Below are 23,406 nucleotides of genomic sequence, written 5' to 3'. Positions count from 1 at the left end.
AAACCCACTGTCATTTAGACAATGGCAGACAGCTCTGTGAGGACCATGTTCTCTGATTTCTCCAGTACAATTAATACAATTCAACCTGACTTACTTTGTGAGAAACTTCACAAGACTCAGGTGGAGGCAGCAACAGTTGCCTGGTTCAAAGACTACCTGACAAACAACAGTTTGTTAAACTGAAGGGTTAGCTGTCTAATCAAATTGTCAGCAGCACAGGAACACCACAGTGGAGAAAATTCTCACCATTCCTTTTTACTCTGTACGCGTCTGACTTCCAGTACCAGACAGTCATGTCATCTGCAGAAATACTCCAATGACTGCAGTCACTGGGTGCATCAGAAATGGACAAAAAGCTGAGCACAGAGAGCTGGTGAACCGCTTTGTGGCATGGTGTGAAATCAGTCATCTGTTCCTAAATCAACAAAACAAGGGAGATGATTGTAGATTTCAGAAGAAAAAGAATCAAGTTGAAACCTATTATCATGGGGGAAGAAGTGGAGGTGTTCTGTTTTGGAGAGGGTGATAGTTTCTTCCATCATCTGCTGGAGTAACAGTAATAGAGCTTATGGCTTAACAAAAGATCAACAAGCCAATTAAGGAGGCCTGATCTGTTCTAGGAACTCCTCTAGAACCTCTGGAGATTATTTCACAAAGAATAATTCTGCATAAAGTGAAGAACATTATGGAAAACAACGAGCATCCTCTTTAGAAGATTTTTAAACAACAGAGTGTCTTTAGTCAGAGGCTTCTCCAGATCTGGTGCAAGACAGACCACTACAGAAGATCCTTCCTGCCCACAGCTATAAACACCTAAAACATCTGTTAAAAAAATTATTTATGAGCAACATTTAACTTCCCTTTGGGATTAATAAAGTATTTTTTTTTTATTTAGTTAAATTTGAAAAGACAAAAATCAGTGTTATTGGTCAAAGCAGGTCTAAAACATTCCAATGTCATAATAAATCCAGTAGAAATATTTTCAACACAATAAATGACAACCCAAAGGGTGAGTTGGTTTTAAAGAAACTTTTATAAAGTTCGAACATTTCTGAACATAAACCTTTTGAACAGTTCAGGACATATACAATTCTTATTATGAAACAGTAAATATCTCTCATTGTGCACACTCCTTAAAGTGAATCAGAAAATAAACACTGCCATCAACCACTGGTGGCGTTTAAAACCTTTAAAACATCTCTTATGTCACTTGAGGCACTTTCTGATGAAACAGGTAAAAGCACAACAATAAAAGACCACAGAGCCCCCATGAGGCAGTCTTTTTTTTATAGGAACACAGTGGCTTTCTTGGAGCAGAGCCTAGCTTACACACTTAAACCGATCAGTTAAGCTTCGTTATTATACAGACATGCTGGCAGCATGAGACGGCTACACATGCAGGTTTAAATATAGTTGCAAACTGCAGATGGTTGTCATCTTTGCAAACGCACGACCCAGAATGAGTTGTTAACTCCTGAATGTTCGCTGATAAGAGAACGTGTTCATTCAGCGTCAGCGCTGAGAGGGATGTTGAAGGAAATGATTGTTTTCAGGGAGGATTTCTGGTCTGCAGATAAACATCACATGTTTGTAGCCTGTCCTCTGGTAATGAAAGAGCATCAGGCTGATTATATCCACTGGTGCTGTCTGAATACCTTTAAATGCTTCTGTGTAGATTGATAAACAAAAACTTAAAATCATTTCAAAATAATTTCTTATATAAAATTAATGAACAAGCGCAAAAAAAATTAAAACAGAAGGCCGCTTTGATCTGTTCCTGAAATGTTTTTGGGACGCTGAATCCATCACAGGATGGGAGAAGTATAGGAAACATGTAAACTGCTGTTCAGTGCCACTTTAACACAGACAGCAGGATGCAGTGAGTGCAGGAGCTCACAGGTTCAGTTTTCCTGGTAAACAAGGCAACAAACAAGCGCAAACTCCACCATGACAGGCAGAGGTTGTTTGTCTGAGTGTTGAGTGGAACATCCTCAAGGCCTCCATTTCTGCAGAGCGAGAGGGAGCGCGATGGCACTGGTATGTCAGGACGGAACAAATGGATTGACTGTGGCTCCACACAGTCAAAAAAAAGCAAAAAAAAAAAAAAAACAGCAGTGGCTGACTAGCTGGGCGTGGAAGGACTCCCGTGCTGATCATGAGAGCTTTCCTCCTCTGAAAGATAAAACAGATTAATAAGCTCTTACAGCTAGTACCAGCTTCCTCCTCTGTTTACTAACAGCCTTCTTCTCTCACCATGAGGTCCATCTCCATTTTCGCCGTCTTGCTTATGTTTTTCCTCCAGAATTTCCACTTGGCCAAAATCTTGCACGTCTGAAACACTCGACTCCTTGAAAAATGAAGAAAAAATATTTACATGAAAGCAGTCAGAGCAACATGAGGGCGACCCTGAGGGCTCTGTTTACCTGTGATTCTGAGAAACAGTCTTCATCGGAGTTCCTAAATCCTTCTGGAGCCTCCATAAGGAACTCCAAGCCGTCTGCTTCCTCTTCATCACTGTAATGACCAAAAAAAATGATGCAACTAAAGCAGACTGTGCAGTCAGAAAGAATTTACCTCCTTACAGATTTGTTTGTATTTTGCTTTTTCTAGGATCAAATTAAACTGAAAATCAAACAAAATGTATTTTTCAAATTATCATAACATTTATAACTGACAACTGAGGTCTGTACCACTAAGTGGGACTGCTGGTTTAGTGAGACAACTTCAGATTTAACCCAGTCTTTCCTGTACCTCAAAGCTGCGATCACTCTTAGCGAGGCTTGTCACCATGGTAACACGCCTGTCAATGGCAAAGCTGCTCCGGGGCAGGCTAGCTTTCAGGATTGATCTGAATCCTAGAAAATGCTCCCCCTCCAGCCAATCAGCTCTTATGGAGACAATTACGTTCCCTTTCACTGAAGACTCAATTTCATTCAGAGGGAAAAAGAACTTAAATAAAACAACATCGAAATAAAGGAACTTAAAATCCAAAAAGCTAAAAAAAAAAAGTTAAAACTAATATGTCATTGACAAATTAAATTGTTTTTAATTTATTTATTTTTCCTCCTTTTTGACATACCAACCATTTACTATTCTGTATTTGTTTTCTGTATAATGTCCTCATAAAGCCCTGGCATTCACTTTTTTTTGTATAATTGATATATGAAGCTAATAAAATCAGAGTGCAAATTGTAAGAAGATCCTTTGGATCACTATTACAGTATGACTGATACAGGTTTTCAGGGGCCGGACTGGCATATATGCCAGATCCTAGAAGAGTGTGTTGGCTCTGTGACCCACAGAAGTTCGGCCCACACTGTACCATAGACTGTATGTATGGTCATGCCATTTTACGCAAAAGTCGCAAAGTCATCTTCACTTCCAGGGGACACCCTGTTAATATGCAGTACATCGATTGGGATGCAGTGTGTGTTAAATGACACTAATGTGTAGCTTGCTCATTTACACAGACGGCAGTCCTTTGCTACACTATTTGGCGTCCCTTTCATGCCGCCACCATGTTTCTTTTTTATTGAGATTGTTTTTTTCTCTTCAAATTTCTCGGAGCTTTTTGTTCCTCACAGGAGAAATATGGTGCTCTTCCTTCTGATTACCATAGTGGGGAATTGATTGAAATAGTTTGAGCTCGCTTCGTGGTACTGGCCTCTGGAGCTCTGTGAAATGTTGAATCATGAATGTGAAAGAATAAGATAAACCACTTCCTCCTGCTGATACTAACCTTCCCTCAGAGCACACATTCTCCTCATCATCTTTTTCTTCTAATATTTTCTCCTGCTGGGTTTTATTTTGGTCCTCTTCACATCTTCCCTCTAGCTCTTCTTTCTCCTGCTGTTGCTGCTCCTCCTCTTCTTCCACATCTGAAAAGTTGAGAAAGTCGAAGCTTTCGAGGGCGGTCTCAACTTCCTGATTGAAACTGGCAGAAGAAGGAAAAGGCGCCTGAGGACAAATAAAGCAGAGGGTTAAAAAGTTGCAGTTAAACACAGTTTTTATAGAAAAGAGCTGCTGTGTTTAGTTTTCAGCCCACCGCTGGAGTGTCCTCTGTTTGTTTGCTTTCCTGGACTGGTAGATGTGCCTGACTTTGAGTCTCCTGGAAAGTCTCTGCAGTGATTTCCTCAATTTCAGCCTCGCTCAATCCAGCTGCGGACTCCTCACATTGCTCAGTCTGCACATCTGCAGCCAAAGTGTCCACCCTTTCCAGAAGCTCAGCTGAGGTCTCAGAGATGATGTCCTCTGACTGAACAGAAGCTCTGTCAGCAGCACCACAGTCTGAACAGGGGGCCTGCAGATGGCCGTTAGGCACTGCTTCCTGCTGAGGGAAAATATCTACGCCTTCCGTCTCATCCTCCTCCTGGTTGGACGAGAGCGACGGCGTGGACACGCTGGACTTGTGTGGTGCGAGCGACAGCTGAGTGGTGGGAGTAGTTTGCAGCAGGTTGGAGGCCATCAGCCTCTGAGTGTGATGAGCCAGTGCCGGACTGGAGGAGTCGTCTGATGATTCAGAGGAGTTGGACCATACGGTACCGTTCTCCATCTCCCCCTGACGCTTCAGCAGGGACTAGTGGTGGGGTAAAAAGGATCCCAGTCACATCAACATGTACTGTAGGTTAACAAAACAACTGAATTTAACTCATTACAGTCAAATAATGACAGAAAATGAAACAAAGGATTAAACTGATGGTTGAAAATGTCAGAGGCAACTGGATTATAGATCTGTAAAACTAAAAGCACATTTTAAAGCCCAGATTTATAATATATATAATGTATAATTAACTTCTTCCTGAGAGACTGAGGGATTGAAAACAAAATATAAAACCATTACGTTTAACTAAGGTCTTTTGCACAGTAGAAATATCCACTGTTTAAGTAGCACAGAAGAAAGACAGATTGAAACAGCCCTCTGAAAACTAGAAACCTATCCCCATGTGTCATAAGTGCATTCATGTGTTTATTATAAGAAGAGCCATATGTTTCAAGTAAAAACAGAAAATCTGGATCTGGTTTGCAGAGTGAAGCACTTGAAGTCTTTAGTAGAGGCCAAAACACAGAGAGGAATGCTCTGACTTTGCTGATTATGTGAGGGATGCTGGATGTTTGGAACTAATTTCTACTTTAACTCTTCAACATGAATTGAGGGACGGATGTTATAAACTAGCTGCCAAATGAGTTCCTTTAATAAAGTTCAGAAGGGATTGTTTTTAAGAACATCCATGACATAATCATTTACGTAGCTTCCTTTTTTGTTGTTTTGATTATATTGGCAATAATCAATCGACTACAGATAGCTTTTTATTTCCTGAATGTGTAACTACACTTCAACCAGTGTGATATTTATAGTCGCAGAGAAAAAGAAAATAATAGTTTCACACAGATTTGAAAATAACTTTAATGTAATTGGATTTAAAAACAAAAAAGCATCAAGTATTCCTACCATGTTGATCAATAGAATTACAAAATAAATATAATATTTATTTAGTGTTATAACTCTGATACATAATGTTTGCCTTGCCTTAGTATGTTTTATTGGGAATGCAAAGCAGTGCATTAAAGGGATAGTTCGGTATTTTTGACATGAATCTGTATGGCATCCCCATCACCAGTGGCATGCAATCACACTGACTTACCCCTGGCAGCGTCCTGTGAGCAGAGTTATCGTCCAGTTTTGGTCAAGCCAAAAGTAGTCCGGCAGGTTTTTAGGAACAGCGAAATAAAACTTTTCTCTTCCCAAAACATTATGTGTTCAAAAGAGCGATATTTTTGCATCCCAAAAACATTGTAGTGGAAAAAGTCACACGTCGTTATCAATTGGTCCTATTTTCTCTCTGTTCGTATCAGTGCGCGCCGTCATTCAGACAGCGAGCCCAACAACAGCCATGTCTCCCTCCGCCCAGCTAGGCGGAGGGAGACATCTGCCATACAGATTCATGTCAAAAATACCGAACTATCCCTTTAAGGTAAAGTCATGGGAAACAAACTTTTCCAATTTGTTTCTAAATATATTCTGAAAAGTGTGGCATGCATCTGCATACATCCCCTTTCCATCTGATGCCACTGTACAAAAATCTAACGCAACCAATTGCCTTCGGATAACCAAATATAATTGACAGAGTTTTACTTTGGAGACCTCAGAGGCTTATTAGATAACATTGGAGACTAAACAGAACCATGGAAGCAGAGTTAGATCATAAAACACAGCTACAGCTTTGAACACCTCATGCAGAACTGTTTAATCAAGGTTTAGAAAAAATAAAGTTTGGCTAATCTGCAGCCATACCAAGACATGCCCTCCGCCTGGCAGGCTGGACAAAATAGGAATTATTTGGAAAAGATTCCAACACTAAAGAAGTTGGAAAGCTCCCTTGCTTCGATTTGAGCATCTGTTGCAGGGTTCCTACAGCATAAGGCAAGTTAAATTCAAGACTTTTTAAGACTTTTTAATGCCACTTGAAAGAAAAATTTAAGACCAAATTCACAAGAAAAACTCGTTTGCAACAGCTTAACCCAAAGGTTTATTTTAAGATAAACCATTGCACTAATGTTTCAAATTTTGAAAAACTTCCCATACAGGAAGAAAGCTAAAAACACACAAATGATATACTGGTATATTTTAACAATTATTTAACGGAATTCACAAACTTTGTTTTAGCAGGAAACAAAACAAATCAGTTTTAAAGCTACGACATAACCAGTGTCTTTTTTGCAGTTATTTTTCTTTGTATCGTTTTCTTAGTATGTTTGATTTGGTGATAAGTGGAGGCGTTGCAGAGACAAGGGTGGAACAAAACTGAGAAATACCGGCTGTTTCTCGGTAACTCGATTTTGATGCTTTGTGTTTCGCGCTTCGCATGTGAGACTCCACTGCCTTAATTCCCATTGTTCCGAGCTTGAATTACTTCTTGCACAAAATACACTGTGCTTCATGTATGTTCCCTGGTACTGGTTTTACCCATGGAGAAAACTCTTGGCTGGATGGCCAATTTTCATTACATTTACAATTGCTCATATTTTCCAGACAAAAAGTTAATGGCGTATCTCACAAATGTCCCGGCCCCAACAACGTTTTTATTGGTTCCGCTATCGGGACGGAATCAATAATGGCGAGCCACGGGAACCATGTGTTGCCATGACTACTATTAATGATTCACACCAAAAATCAGGTCTTAATAGTGGCAGGAAGGAAGAAGCTACTGAATAGGTTCCACCAAAAATCTAGCTAAATATGTAAGAAAAAGGCGCTCAGGTCAAGTGAGACAACAAGTAAACCCTAAACATCAAGTCCCCAAAGAGAAAAAAGGTGGTTGCAGTATCATCCTGTGTGGACGCTGTTCCTCAACAGGGGCATAGAAGCTGGTTATGGTTGATGGAAAGATAATGGATTAGACAAGAATAAAGAATTTATGGCAAGAAATAAAAGATCTATTACCATGAATGCCCTCCATCTAATGCCAATGAAGCAGAGCTATTTTGTGGAATATTGGAGAAGTACTGACTCAGGGTTTTGAATATTGAATCAAATCTAGAGGTTTTACCAATATGATGACCAACAGATACTCACAGGTTCATTTGTCCATGTAGCAACCGTGCCTTGAAATCAACCACATGCATAGTCGCTGCATCATATAATATCCATCGCTAATGTTTACCTTGATTCATTAATAAATGTTTCTTTTTTGTCTAAATTGAGACATGTGTAACATTGGTTATCACATATAATTGTTATCATGTAAATTGAGGACACACAAAAGTAATATTGGCAGCACATGTCAGGGATCTGGTTAGACTGATGTCAAAATAATCGGTATCAGCCTTAAAAACCCAAATCAAACTTTTATCATAAGACACTTTTCAGAATTGAATTGAATATATTTTCAAAATAATGCATCATTTTCCTACCATGACAGACTTTGTGTCAGTTTATTAAATACAATAAAATACACCAATTTGCTCTTGTAATGAGAAGTTATGAAATAAAATTGAGGAAAGTGAAGCTATTTAATTTTTTTATCCCCGCCATTGTTTTGATATTAGCTTGTGAATTTGTTAAGCTATCTGCACAAGTAGCCATTTTACCGCTATTGCTTCCAAGCTGTACTTTTAAACAGATTTAGTTTATTAAGAATGATGGTGTCTCTCTTTTGTTCATTTCCTGATTCTAAATATAAAAAACAAAAAAAAAACAAATAAATACATCAGATTTTAATTTTGTCATAATTAAACCCTTTCCATTGAATGGAAAAATTACATGAATATGTCACTTAGATTAAAGACTATGGACTAAGCTACAGCTACGGCCAAACGCACCAACTGTGATGAAACGATGTGGGACTCTGCTCGCCCAAAATCCCATCGCAGGGACGCGTCAACACCTGGAAAAGCCTCCACCAATGAGCGACTGTGGTACAGCCCACAATGAGACACGCTCTCCGTTGGGGTGAGGAAGAGGAGGGACACTTTGGAGTACTACTAAACCACTATTAAACAGGTACAAGTGCCACAGTTACGCTCAAACAAACTGTCGCCACCACACAAAGCCCTACTGCCGACATTCGCTCTCCCACATCCACATGATCGGCCACACAAACCTCTGGGAAAATTCTCACACAGTTCAGAGCTACAGCTAGACACAAAACAACCAGGGAGCAGCTGAAAGAAAGCAAGCCAGTGAAATGACAGTAATTAACAGCCAATTGGTGCGATAGATCATATAAACTCAGACAGTCTGCTGTGTAAGAGCAATCATACCCCTGGAATGTATTTTACTGGCAATTTATGCATCAGACCCATGCAAAGCAGAGCATGCTTTCAAATTTAAAGAAAAACTCAACATTATTTTCACAGCTGTAAGTCTTCTGGGGTTTGTCTCTAACAAGTTTCCAACCTGTAGCATGTAGAGAGTCTGAACAGATACGCTCAGAGAGTTGCGGTCTGCACACAATCCATAGCTCAGTCCACCTTCCCATGTCCCCCTATCTATGCTCCCCTTAGCATGATGCTGCCATTTCATGTTTCAATATGGGCATGATGTGTTCAAGGAAAGGTGTAGAGTTAAGTTTTCATCCACAAGTGTCGTTTTGAATGTTGGCTAAAAACATTTTGGGTAAATCTGACCACAAACATAGCATTCTCAACATGTATGTTCAACTAATTTCTTTTTTTCTTCTTTTTACCAATATAACACTGAGAAAACTTTGTAGAGTGCATAACTAATAGTGCCATGTACACAGACTCCAACCCGAACCATGGCCCTCAGACGCTCCTCTAGAGTTAATATGAACCTCTTAAGTTCGTCTCTGATAAATGCTCCCTTTAAACAGTTTAGGTGGACACCTATGTCTAGTAGTGTTTTAGCTTTACTATTCTCTCTATTTATGTTTAGATAAATGATTAAAGAAAACTTTAAGATGTCAAAAGCTTAAAAAAAACATAAAGAAATTATAGAGATGTACCGATTCAATACCTGGATCAGATACCAGCTACGATATCGACTAATTATTTGGATCAGATATCGGAGATCCAATCCAGTGCACTTTATAACGAACTATTATTGCTTTCTTTTCACTGTTTATTTTATGGTTTATATTATTCATTCATGTTACAGTTGAATCAGATCGGTATCGGCCGATACGCTCAGTCCAGGTATCGGCATTGGATTGGAAAAAACTGGATTGGTGCATTTCTAAAAGAATATTTAAAATCAATGGCTAATATTTCCTTACAGTTATGTGCCCTATAAATCCCAATAAAAAAACATTAAAGTGGATTGTTGTAAAGTAGAATGCATCTTAAAAGTTTAAAATGGTGCAGGTACTATTCTACCACTGTAAATAAAGACAAATTTTAATGGGACTCACATAAAACACCTGCTCGCGCATAGACGGAGTGTCAGGAGGGCTTTGATTGGACAGAAGTCGTTTGGAAACAGTGTTGGACGAGGACGTCTGGTCATCCCTATCAAACGGACTGAAAAACAAAGAACAAGGTAGAGTCAGACTTAAAAATTAAAGTAGCAGTAACATTGGCAGGTGTGCTAAAGGTGTGTGTATGACCTCCAGGTGACCTCCAGGTTCAGCTTCACCGTCCCCAGGTCGTTGATGTCCACAGCGAGTGTCTGTGGCAGTGGGCAGAAAAGATCTAGCATCTCACAGGACACACTGCCCACCACCACATGATTGGCCAGGCTCTTCAGCTCTGTCACCTTGACAACAGAGGAGAGCAAACATGTGAGACACAGCCGCTCAGAGACCATTCAACATGAGAGATAACCATCTAAAGCGGCTAACCACAAACAAAACATGAGCCGCACATTTTCTTGTATTATCTGACTGTTGCAGATTATCTCCTATAATTTATCCTAGGAGGACGTCTGCAGTACAACAACAAAAACATTTAATCACTTTAATCATGAGGTTTCCTTTATCCTTTAACATGACTGAAAATTTAAAAAGAGAGATCATATTTCTTCTATTCTAGCTTCCCTTTATGGGTTTAGTATATGGTCTTAGTACTGCTCCCCAAGGGGATGGGTTAAATGCAGAGGGAGATCCTCTAACGTGAGATCAATAAAGTTTAATCATTATTATTATTATGAATTTAAAATCCTCCTTCTCAGTTATAAAGCCCTAAATAACCAAGCTGCATCTCATATCACAGATAGGACTGTTCCTAATGTTCTTAACAGAAATTCACTCTCAATGTGCTTCTAAAAGTAAAATAGCAAATATTTTCGTTATCAGGCTCCTCTCCCATGATAGATAACAACTACCAAATTTAGTCAGTCAACGACACCCAGTCTACTATTTAGTGTTGTGTTACAATGTTCTATTTTAAAAAGTTTATAGTTCTAGTGGCTCAGGTTATCCTTAGATATCTTTATATGTATGCTTCTATAGGCTTAGGCTGCAGGAGAACATAGGGACCACTTTTCATCAATCTGCAGTATTTGTTATTTCAACCCCTAAGTTTAGGTTCTCTCTGCTTTTTCTGATCATAAAAGATTTCTCTGGCATCTCCTGTTTGGTACTGAGACCATCCTGGAGCAAAATATCACCTGGCCCAATGCCATTAACCCCTTTAGATATAGATGACAGAGTTGGGCTTGTTTCAGTGTCAAGTCTGGTTTCTCTCATAGACATACAGTAGTTATTGGCTCATAACTTAATGTGCTCTCTTTAAAAACAAAAAGGTATTGAGTATTCCTACCACGTTGATTAATAGCCTTAGAAAATCCCTTTGACATGAAAATTGGCTCAGAGCTCATCTGCTTCTTTTCTAGACGGAGCAACCTGTGGAGCTGGTTTACCTTTAACTTTTCTAACATAGAAATTAGTTATTGGTCAGTGCTTTTTATGATCCTTTTAAACAGCTGCTTCTGACTCCTTGAACTCCTTGTCTGCCTCAGCAGAAAGCTTCTCATGCTGGGCCTGGCTCTGCTGAAGGTTTCTTCCTGTTAAAGGAAGTTTTCCCCTCCACTGTCTCTGCATGGATGCTTGGTATGAGGTAATGCTGTAGAGTCGACAACAAAATGGGTATGAAGAACTACTGTGGCCACAAGCTCATCCAGGAGTAGCGTGTCCTGCAAGTCAATGACTTGAAGCAATCAGCTGGTTTTCATTAGACAGAAACTTTAAACCAATACGACTGTATGATCTAATTGAACTGTTCCTGTAAAGTGCCCTGAATGACATGTGTTATGAATTGGTGCTATATAAATAACCTGAGGTAAAACTGAATTGATTTATGTGGAAAAAATTTGATTTACATAGAATTAGTTATATGGTCAAATATTGACCACATAACATGTCCCGGCCTCACTCCAGTGACTTCCTCTTGTTACTGGACCAGATAACAGTTTCTATTTGTTGGCTTTGAAGGTCCTGTAAAAAGGACCCTTTGGAGCATCACATTCCATTAAAAACTGTTGATATGTCAGATGTTTCAAAATGTTTCCTCAGCCCTTTGCAGCAGCTACTTCCCAGATGAAACAGTTGGTGATTACAGTAACAAAGACTCAGAAAGTATGAGAAATAATGAAAAGCCAATTTTGGTTTAACTGATACCAGTAAACTAATCAAAACAATCACAAATAAACCTAAGAAAAGTGATGATCACAATCCCTTGAAATAATGTAAAAAAAAAATAATAATAATAATAATAATAATAATAATAATGAACCAGATCCATGTTTATTTGCAATGTTTAACATTGCTGTTCTGCAGTGTTAGTAAAAAAAAATCATATGGTTGTCTGACTTATTAAATCTTTCTCCATCAACAAAACTCTAACACCTCTTTCAAACTGTGCGTATTAGTGGAATGAAAATGTAGTGTTTATTTTTGTCTGTATTTATGCTCAAGTGTCAGTGTCCGTACATGTGGTCAGACAGGCATTTTAATTGCTAAAATTTTTTAAATTGGCAATTTCTGTTAAGCCTAAAATTGTTTAAACCTTTGCAAATTAAAGCTTTGAAATCAGTTCTAAAGGAATCATACCCTGGTTTTTTACTTTATAAGCCTTCTGAAAATGTCTTTCAATTGATATTTAATCATTTTATGGGAAAAAAAATTAAATGGAGCTTGCTTGGACTGCTTTTTATTCCCCCGTTTCTTTTCTCGCAAGGGTGCACAAAATAATGTGAGTTTATGTGGATGCAGCGTTATCTATATTAGCAGTTTCCATGGTTTGTTTACCATTGCATCCAGTTCTAAACAAAGAGCAACATGGAGTCTCTGGTTGTTCCTTTTTGATACACAGAAACAGGAGTGGGGATGGCAAGATGGGCTACTGTTAGCATCCTTCCATTATTGATGTTAACACAGGAGGAGAGGGCATTCATGTGAGCTTTTCTGGTTTGAACAATCAACCCAAACAAAAAAAAAGTAAATAAAATAATAATCCCCTCTCCCACTTCAGACACAGGCTTCAACAGATTTCAGTGTTATGGCTCCTTTAATGAACACAGAAATTTGTCAGAAAGTAAAAGGAAACAAGCATCTCTCAGAAGATAATAAAATCACTGAAAAGGGTGCATTCATTTGTTCAAAAAAGTATTTTTTTTGTACATTATAATTTTAAATAATGGGATGTAAAATCTAATTTATAGGCTTCTCAATAATCAGTGGAAATATGCTTATTGGAATAAGAGATATCAAACCCTTTTTGTAAGTGCATAACAGAATTTCTTATATTTCCACTGTTATTTCAAGGATTAATCATACTTTGTTTATTTGTTACCATCGCTACTAATCTTTAGTTTCCCTTCACAGATTATCGAAGGGACTCAAGCCTCAACTCTGACTCCATTACTTCAAATAGTCAGAAGAAGCTTGCAGGTTAAATGGTATGGCTATAATTTACAGATAATTAACATCTAAATTAGATGTCTCTGAAAATTATCAAAGAAAATAAAAAAAGATTAAAAAATTAGGTTATTTTTAACAGATATATTTGGTGTCTTTAACGGTTTATTTCTTTGCAACAAATGCTTGTGGCTGGGGCTCCTTTACATGAACTACTGCATCAGTGGAGGCGATCAGCCTGTGGTTCTACTGAGGTCCAGGAGAAGCCCAGGTTGCATTTAAAACATCCTGTCTATATGATAAATAAGTTTCACTTTTTCAAATAAGTGACAATAGACATCTAAGATTTTTACGGTATTAAATTGTGTTAAGCCGGGCATACGATTTTTTCAATTGTTGCACGCAGCTACAGAGAGCTGTAGCTGCAGTGTGAGTTCATAGCTCACGATGTATGTGCAGCTGACGCGATCTACCTGCTCACACTGTACGTCTAAAAACCACGTTGGGCTGAGCTCCGCAGTGAGATGAAGCTGCTCTGACTCGTTCAAGAGGAATATGAATCTCACTAGGGTGCCTTGGCAATTTGTGCAATTTTGTGCTGAAAGCTCTAAAATGAAAAGGTGGCGACGTATTTGGACTTAGACATGGCTGAGAAAACATGGCTACTACCCGCCATGCTGCTGTGTTTACATCTGAGAGAAAGAAGAAAAAGAAAAATCCTATTTTGGGCATGCCCCCTGAGGATGTTTGATTATCTCTCGACCTCACGATTCCTGATCGGGAGGTGGTCGTGAGAGGCTCATCGCATCTTGTTACCTCCTGTACACTACACGACTCACAATCAGGCTGAAAGTCGGCCTGATCGAAAATTTCTCGCACGACTGGAAAACCTCCCTGAAATATTTTTTCATTTGCATAAAGTTGAGCTCAAGAGAACAAAGGTAAATCGTAATAATTTGTTTGGATTTTTGTACTTTCGAAATAAAAACAAAAGCTTTCCATTTAAAATTGCCACCTGGCCCCTATGTGTTTCATTTACACTTTGGGGGGGATCTTTGAAGCATTTTTTTTATTTAAACTGCCTTTACTAGCATATATCCAGCCCTTGCTGTAAAACAAACCCTGCTGCTAGATTTACTGTTGTGTTAATGTTCTTCTGCTCTATCATGTGGTTTGAAGGAAACACTGACTTTACTACACCGTCAAAATCCTGTAAACTAATCATTTGTTTGATTACCTTGATGGACAGAAGTTCTGTGACAAGAGGCTGAAAAGTGAAGTCCTCACTGTCCCATATCTGCTTGTTGCTGACCTCCACACGGCCGCGTAGCCTCCAGCGCTGCCGCCCATACCTCATCAGCACCTATCAGGGCCAAACATAAATAAGCAGATAATGCCGCCGCAAGCAAAGGGAAACAAAGGGTGGGGATTTGACCAGGACTGCTCATGACTGTGTGTCTTACCTCATACTGGTCACCAGCACACAGTCGTGCAAACCCAGCAAGGCCTGAGACATCAGAGATCAACCAAGAAATGAGAAGTGGACTGATAGACGGAAGTATCTGAGTAAGTGTGAAGAGTGACTCACCCTTCATCTTGACATGAAATTCTCCCATCTGGCTTTCTATTTCATTCTCAAGGGAGCACATGTGCTACACAGACAAGAGGATACAGGCTCAGTCTATCTCGCATATAAACAATTAGCTGCTTCAGTAACTCATCAATAATTAATCAGTTCTTAGAGTTAAACAGTATTAGACACTTTCAACACTTGCTACTGACAAAATGACAGACATTCAGAAGACCTGAGTTTAGCTACTTGCCTCTGTATACTCTTTATAGCCCTTATTGGCTTCACTTAGGCTCTCTCGGGCCTCTTTGCTGCCTGTGGCAGAGTTAAAGGCTGCCACCATCTTACTCGCTCCATCTCGCAGTCGCCGCTGTATACAGTAGGCCTCATACAGTTCCTCCACCTGGGAATTTCAGAGATTTCAGATAGCCTCTGTGGTTATTAAGAATGGGATAAAACCACAAGCCAACTTTCATACCTGATTGATTTTGTTCGCTATATATCGCAGAGCATAGATCCATTATATAAGGTGAACTTTCAATTAAAGGTACTGAATGATTTAAACATTATCCAATATTCAGCCCTGTACCGACCCAAAACCAACAAATAGAGTGCATATTTTGCATATTAGAGTGTTATAGAAAGCCAGACACGTTCTGCTACAGCACCATATATATTTAGTCAGTCAATATAAAGAAGCTACAAACAACCAGCCACACAATATAAAAAGAAACAATAAATATATTGCTTTATATTCATAAAATAAAATAAAAATCCAATCATAAATAAAAAATTATTATAAAATCATCAATTTTAAAACAAACTTTTGGTACCCCTGGTACTCTTCTGCTTTTTTTTTCTTAATCTGGAGGCAGACCAGCAGGTTGAGAAGTGAAGGACATACTAGTAAAGACAGAACTCCTGATTAACTCATTCCTCAGAGAAAAATGTATATGTTGGATCAGGTAGGTGTCTATCAGCTTTATTGTCTAACATCTTTAGGGAGAAGTGAATCCCATAAAGCGCTGCCATGGATCATGTGACCCATTCAAGTTTCTGAGAGGGTCACCCTGCACGGCTCATCAATACGCACCACATTCTGTATATTGACCTGAAAAATGATTTCTCAAATTATGCTAAAACTTACACAATGCTGCTTTAAACTGTTTAATTAGTTTGGTTGTAGATTATTTCAATAAACGTGATTAATCCGATTAATTGTTTAAGCCCTACTGTGTTATGTTGCAGCCAAAATAACATTATTTTAAGCTAGTCTGTCTAAAATATGGTCATTTAAATAGTACTTGAAAAGTGAGAACATACACACAAAAAGGAAAATCTGAGCTAAATAAGTAGGTTAAATTGTCCACAAAACCTCAGACAAGCCTTTAAGAACATTTTTTTTACAGGTATTACACCTTATAGGACTTTGTGATTTGGTTTAATAGTTATTCCAAACAGAACTTTCTTTGTTGATGTAAGACGTTTGATTTCATCAAGATACAAACCTTGCTTAGGTGAAACTCCAGGCGACGCATGAACCTCTCTATGGCTTTCACTTGCTATAACAGAGGAAAATAAGCCAGTTATCTTTGTTTTACCAAGAAGACAAATCAAAATACTTTAACATGTTAATTTACCAAATAAAGCCCTAAAATTATTTTTTCCATTAAAAATAATCAGAGAAAAAACTATTAGAAATTTAAATCCAACTTAAACAATGCTCTGACTGACAGCAGCTCATACATTCAAATAGGACACATTATAAAACATAAACGCTAAAACAAAAACATGGTCCATGACATCTACCCACTGATGTCTGAGCACTCATAGTTTAAAATATTGGGATTTCTTTAGATGAGGCCCTTCAAATATGGTTGCTTTTGGAGTGGATTCCACAAGAGCTGCTCATAATATGCAAATGTATTTTTTTTTCGCAATAAAGTGTAACATACTTTGTTACAAAAGGATCTGCACCCCTTTTCAAATCCATTTAATTCTATTTTTTAAAATAATTTAAATGGCCATAGTTGAATAAGCCTACAATAACCCAGTATTTAGGCCTGCAGATTTCTCCTATATAAGACGATTTGTGTGGCAAGTTGTGCTTTTTATTCGGATGATCCAATATATGATTCTTGGTTTAGGCCAGTGGTTCCCAAAGATTTTCTTCTGGGCCCCCCTTTAAGATTACAATAAAATTTCTAGATTCTGTGAACAAGACCTTCCATCCAATGTTACAAATATCTTTGTGGAAGAACACTAAACTATAAAACCATGCAGAGAGTCTGTCCAGAAGAACTGAAGCTCTTATTGCTTCAAAGGTTGGACTACCAATCAAATTAAACCCTGGATGTAACTTTAGATCTGTGTAAGGGCAGACGATGGAGTACTTATGACCGCAATGAGTTTAAGTAGAGATGATGCCTCAGATCTGTATGGACTTAAACAGAACAGATGTGAATAAACTTACCTTATCTAACTCGTACAGAGACCCCTGCAAGCAGATGAAGAAGGAAACATTTAATTCAAGGTTCCTACTCCCTGTTACTGAATGCTAAGGGTGCTAGGACGGGTTCTCACCAGACGACTGTTTTTCTTGTTTTCTCTGATCTGCTGACCCAAACTGTCCAGCTCCAGCTGGTGGACCTGCAGGTATGACCTGATAAGCAGGACATAACATTTTTACCGTCCAATAATATCCCACCAGGGAGCCATCCACAGAATCAATGCCTTTACTCACTGTAAGCCTTTGCGTAGAGCAGCGTAAACCTCATCCAGCCGCTCAGGCTGGGGGGTTTTGGTGGGTGGCAGTTTGGTGGAGCCTGTGAACATCCTGCTTCCTTACAAGGCACGTTTTCTTTTTGGATCAAACTGAGCGGAGTGGAGGAAAGGGAAGAGGGAGAATTATCTTCTCTGATAAAGAGGTTTGGGAATTATTCCAGCTGAAAGCACCAAGACAACGGAGAGATGGAGCTGAAAGAACGCCACTCACCTGCTGAGAGGAGGAATACTCTCACTGCATGCTCAGAGAGCGGAGTGTAGCTTTGCAGCTTTAACAGACAGAAGTACATGTCCTGAAATCACATAAGAAGAATGTATTAACACATCTCTGTGTATCTTATGGGTTTATTCTCTGACTTTTTTTCACAGTTTTTTTTTTTTTTTTTTAAACAAACAGGGGTGACTGGAAGGAGGAAAATTAAGGACATCTACGGAGTTTCACTTCCTTAGTTTCTCCAGGGCCACTTAGCTGAAAGTCTGAGAGGGCGAGCATAATGTTAGCAGCAACCGCAGAGGCCACAGCTGACAGCAGCAGGGAGTACAGTCTGCTTATGCTTCTCTTCCCCTTCCTTTCCCTTCCTCTCTCCACCCCCTCCTGCTCCACCATGTCCAGCACCGTAGCGCAGGAAGTCTCACAGCCGAAGCTACACAGGAAATTCTCCACTGAAGTTTGGCCTTAGAATAAAAAAAGCATCACTCCACTCAACACAAGAGGGCACAAATCAAGCCTTTAGCTTGCCGGAGAGCAGATGTCAGGGGGAAACTACAACAGGAGACCTAATAATCTAGATTAGAGACTTAAAGCAACGTAAATCTGTCCAGCAGGAGCCTGGACAGGACACAGAAACAAGAGCATCTGCTCAGCATTGGGGAAAGTGTCTAAGAGCTGCTTCACCTGTTGCAGGGAAAATACAAAAAAAATCTGTTTACATATATATCAAAGTCTCATTAGTAGGAATAATCAAACTAATCCACCCACATCAGCTACGTTGAAGATGTTAGTTCAGCCCCGACTATCCCTAAAGATTAGGTCCAGTTGATCATTTCTTACAGCTTAACACACACTTCAAGTCCTCCCCTCTCTCCAAACTACCGTGAAACCAACAACATGCAATAATAACCCAACAATAATAGCCCAGTATGGCTTCCATATCCACACATAACCAGTTTAGACCCACACCATGTCCTCCACAGCAGGCGGCTCTTATATTAATAATAATGAGAGCTAATCGCTCTGTTTGCTCCCCATTAGATGTGCGTTTATCCCTTTTCTTCACATAGAGGTCATTAGCTGGATTAATCCCCTCTCTACGGAGCAGCAAACACAAAGAGGACACTGTTCACAAACCTCACAAGACTGGAGTACATTTTTTTTTTTTTTATGAAGAACAAAAACAGAAAAGCTTTATATCAGAGAAAGGCAAACCCCACAAGATTATTAAGCCAATTTCAGCAGAGAAAAGTTCCTCCGTGCTTCTGGTGTGAAGGAATATTATCATTAAAACTTTTTGGTGCTTTGTTTTGTCTGTAATTTGTTTGTCTCATTTTAGGAATAAGAAAAGACTGGAAGGCATAAAAGAAAAAAAACAAGAATAATGTTCAGCCAAAAAAATGTATTCTTTATCCTCACTTTTTTTTTTTTTTATAGTGTCACAACTGCAATTTTTTATGCTTTATATTCACATTTTGTGACAGGTCAAGACAAAGCAGAGCATAAATTCTGAAGAAAATTGCATTTAATTATATTTTTTTAATTCAGTAGAGCCAGGATTTGCTGCAAATACAGCTGCAAGCCTTTAGAAGTAGGAATCTTCACGCTTATAACATTTGAGGTTTCTCCCCCTTCCTTCTAACCAGAAAAGCTGAACTTATATTCTGCAAATCAATTCCTGACACAGATTATTCAGCTACGAACTTTGACTGGTCCATTCTAATCCATTAATCTGATTTGACCCAAATCAATCAATTGTATCTCTGGTTGGTGGTTTACTGTTGTTGCCTTTCATCCCAGTTTTGAACTCCTTTGCAGCCTACAATAGAACTGCTATCATTTTCTGAGCAGCTTTCCTGTAATTATAGAAGTAAAACTTGCATGCATCATGATGCTGCCACTGCCCTGTTTCATACTGGGGATGTTGTGTTAACTTAGACTTAGACAAACTTTGTTGTCATTTTGTATACACAGAGTGTATACAAAACGAACTTTCGATGTGCACAGCTTTCAACAGTGAATGTGCAGCAACAACAGCTTTACCTTTTACAAAGTGCAGCAGTGATCAAGAATGTAAACACTGCAGGAAAAAAGGTAAACCAGTTTAAAGTCCTGGTGCAAAAGGCATTGATATGGAAGGTTCAGAGCAGTGCAAAATAAATAAATATGGTGCAAAATAGAATAGAGTATTGAGTTGTGTTCTATTAAAGGTTAAAGGTGACACACACAGATGGTTTTCTGCCACAAACAGAATACGAGCCAACAACTGTCATTTTGTTTGCCTCTAAGCAGAGCACATTTCTATTTATTTGACTTTTTCCCAACATGGGTTGTAAAAGAACCGCTAATGTCTTTCTACTGCGACTCTTACTTATGCTCCTTGAGATTCTTTTCAAAGCTTTGGTGGCTGTTAGGAAATGATTATTTTGCGAATTGATGAATCTGTCAATTATTATTTTGATTCATCGACTAATTAACGGACAGCAAAAGGTTCCTTACAGATTTTTTACAAAAATAAACAAGTGGAAAAGAGTTATGAATAGGGCATATTGACAGACAAAACAGTTTTTTTTTAAAATAATTTTGATATCAATACATTTCTAAGTGGGTTTCTCTGTCAGCATACAGTTTCTAGATTTCATTTAAAGATTAATTGATTACTAAATAAGTTGATGATTATTTCAATAATCGATTAATCCGTTTAATTTAAGGGCTGCTAAGTGGCGCAGTGGGTAGCACTGCTGCCTTGCAGCAAGAAGATCGGGGTCTTTCTACATGGGGTTTGCATGTTCTCCCTGAGCATGCATGGGTTCTCTCCGGGTACTCCAGCTTCCTCCCACAGTCCAAAAACACGACTGTTAGGTTAATTGGCTTCTCTAAATTCTCCTTAGGTGTGAGTTTGTGCGTGAATGGTTGTTTATCCTGTCTCTGTGTTGCCCTGCGATGGACTGGCGACCTGTCCAGGGTGTACCCCACCTCTCGTCCATAGACAGCTGGAGATAGGCACCAGCACCCCTCGCGACCCCACTTAGGATTAAGTGTGTAAGAAAGGGAATGAATGGTTAATCCATTTAATTGTTTCAGCCCTACATAAAACCAACCCTTTTTTTTTTACATTTCTCCATAACTTAATACTGTTTGCTCACTAATTCTCTCTAAATAACCCCAAATAAATAGCTGTATTATATACTGAAATGTAATTAAACACTCTTAACTATGTTGGCAACTGTTTCACTAAACTTTATGTGGGAGTATCTGATGTGCAGGATTGTGCTCTCACATCACATGAGCTCGAACTGTTTATGACGCATTTTGATTGAAAATAAGTAAATCTGATCATAACTTGGTTAGATTTTATATCTAATGTAATAATACAAAAAAAATAAAAAACTTGAAAGCCAGTAATAGTCTAGTAAGGGTTTTTCTGTGAGCAGATAGGAGCAGCAGTCATCCCTACTTTGGTTCTTTTTCGGGAGGAAGAGGAGGAGGAAGAGGAGAAGGAGGAGGAGGTGGAGAGGAAGGGGAAGTGGTGTTACCATAAAATGCAGTCACCTCTTTTCCAGATTACTGGATTAGCTTTACCAGGCTGGATAAACACACCCTGACCACAGCACAGCTCCTTCACTCGCACTAAAGGGAAGGATGGGGCTCCAACTTCTTTCCACACTTTGTATTCCGTTCATATCCCACCCACAGCCAGCCAGAAGGGGCTCATCACAGGCCACAAAAGTCTTCCCCCCCTTCGTCCTCATAAGGAACCCCAACCGCCATCAACTCTGGACACATGTTAAACACTGGAAATAAACTGAACATCTAACAGAGCCCTCTGGAAAGACTGTTATTGTTTGTGAAAAAAAGAAAAGAGGAGAAAAACATCCCAGCGACACAACTTCTTTATGCCCGACGGACGGACTCATGTCCAGAGAAAAGAGCCAGGGTTCTTCCATTGACCTTGGTGATAAAACAAACCTTCAGCGTCCTACCTCTGTTTTAGTGTCCGACAGCCCGGAGGAAACACCCGGAGGCCCATTCTCAGCGAGATGCTGCCCCTCACCTAGCTGAGGTTTACAGTTATTCTGGGCGCTGTCCTTCTCACTGATTTCGCAGATTTTGTGTCCAAATCAAGCTAATCGTGTACAGTCAAAACTACTTCCGGTGGCGAGATTTCAGAATAACGGCTCTCTTTTATTTTATTTTTTTTAAACATCCAACTTTTAAAGTGACCAAAAATAAAAAAAAAATAAACATCTAGTAGATATGTTTTTTTTTTTACTAGATCCTTTATGGTTAAAATGAATATAATAAAAACTACAATTCTATTTTACAGCAAATAAAGTTTTCCATTTAATATTTTACTAATGTTATTGATCAACACCAAAAGGCACGTCAACTGAAACATCAGAAAGTCAGGAGAACTATTTCTCAAACAATTGTAAAAGATTACAAAAAACAGGGGATGATTATTTTCTTACTATATGATTTAAGCATGTAAAAAAATGGAATTTGCTCAAGATTTTCATTCTTTAACATTTTTATCTAAATAATTTGTCATCGTTTTAAACATATCATAAACATATACAGATTTATATCCATCTAGTTGTTTTTGTGTGATACAGCCAAAAAACGAATATCGAAATATATGGGCCTTTCTCTAAAATCTCTGGAGTTGGGATCTATATCTCCGATATTTGCTTCTATACACTTTTGTTTAAAGTTTCTGTAACTTTTTGGTAAGTACGAAATGGATCTGTTGTTCTCATGCCTGATGCTGGAGAATTGTTCTCTGTGTTAGAATATCACTTGATCAAGACTTTCCTATCATTCCATACAATAAAAGAAATAATAAATCTGATTCCCGCTGGTATCGTATCAGGGCAATATCTGTATTGTTCAATACTCAAACTGCCATATCAGTATCATATCTGGACATCATGAATTACCACTGTAAAAATAGATGGATTTACTAAAGCTTTACATATATGTCACATATCAACTAAATCAAAGCTTTTACAATTTGCTTAAATCAATCAAGACAGGCTACAGTGTTTGACAGGACACATGAACAAATGTAAGTACATGAACATAGATAATTTACTATATCACATTTGACCATTATTCAGAGGTTAGAACTGGTTATAACTATTTTGAAGAAAGTATTTTATCAAGATATCCACTACTTTTTTTTTTTTTTTGAATATTATTTTGAAGTTTAGCTCCCTGGACCGGAAATTGAGCCCGGTTAGTTGCTGTGGCAACAAACATGTCCCCTCAGCTTCAGTCACTGTTTTCTCCGTTGCTACCCCTTTTTCACTGCTGGCTACACCACGAAGAAAGCAGTGGAAAGAAATAGCCATGGCTATATCGGGAAAGAGGAAGTACTGACAGAGTAAAGTTTTACAGGCGCGATCGTGAGGATTCGATTGTTAGCAGACCCGGGGCTGGTTGTTCGAGTTGCAGCAAACTGGAATAAGAGGGGGACCATGGGGACGATAATCTGGCACTTTTTACTCTCAAAGTACAGCTGGTGA

At 38.7% G+C, this 23,406-nt stretch overlaps 1 protein-coding gene across 2 annotated transcripts; it reads right to left on the bottom strand.

Moving 5' to 3' along the window:
- Positions 1-1,000: 1,000 nt before the first annotated feature.
- Positions 1,001-22,006, bottom strand: LOC107100745 (protein FAM65A-like). 2 transcript variants are annotated; one of them, XM_015399368.1, is made up of 17 exons: positions 21,862-22,006; positions 17,879-17,960; positions 17,627-17,757; positions 17,467-17,545; positions 17,357-17,380; positions 16,392-16,445; positions 15,137-15,286; positions 14,902-14,965; positions 14,777-14,820; positions 14,551-14,676; positions 10,065-10,213; positions 9,870-9,978; positions 4,046-4,576; positions 3,740-3,957; positions 2,424-2,514; positions 2,254-2,347; positions 1,002-2,172 (listed from the first exon to the last, which is right to left on the bottom strand). In XM_015399368.1, the coding sequence occupies exons 3-17, from the start codon at positions 17,716-17,718 to the stop codon at positions 2,123-2,125; spliced, it is 1,875 nt and encodes a 624-aa protein (XP_015254854.1). In that variant the 5' UTR covers positions 17,719-17,757; positions 17,879-17,960; positions 21,862-22,006; the 3' UTR covers positions 1,002-2,122. The 2 variants fall into 2 exon arrangements, with proteins under 2 accessions (XP_015254855.1, XP_015254854.1); XM_015399369.1 differs by lacking the exon at positions 15,137-15,286 and having other exon boundaries at positions 1,001-2,172.
- Between the last annotated feature and the right edge of the window lie 1,400 nt (positions 22,007-23,406).

This window comes from Cyprinodon variegatus, unplaced genomic scaffold (genome assembly GCF_000732505.1).
Source record: "Cyprinodon variegatus isolate N-32 unplaced genomic scaffold, C_variegatus-1.0 Scaffold1005, whole genome shotgun sequence".
In the NCBI taxonomy this organism is placed as follows: domain Eukaryota; kingdom Metazoa; phylum Chordata; class Actinopteri; order Cyprinodontiformes; family Cyprinodontidae; genus Cyprinodon; species Cyprinodon variegatus.
This window is presented reverse-complemented; position numbering and strand designations above follow the sequence as displayed.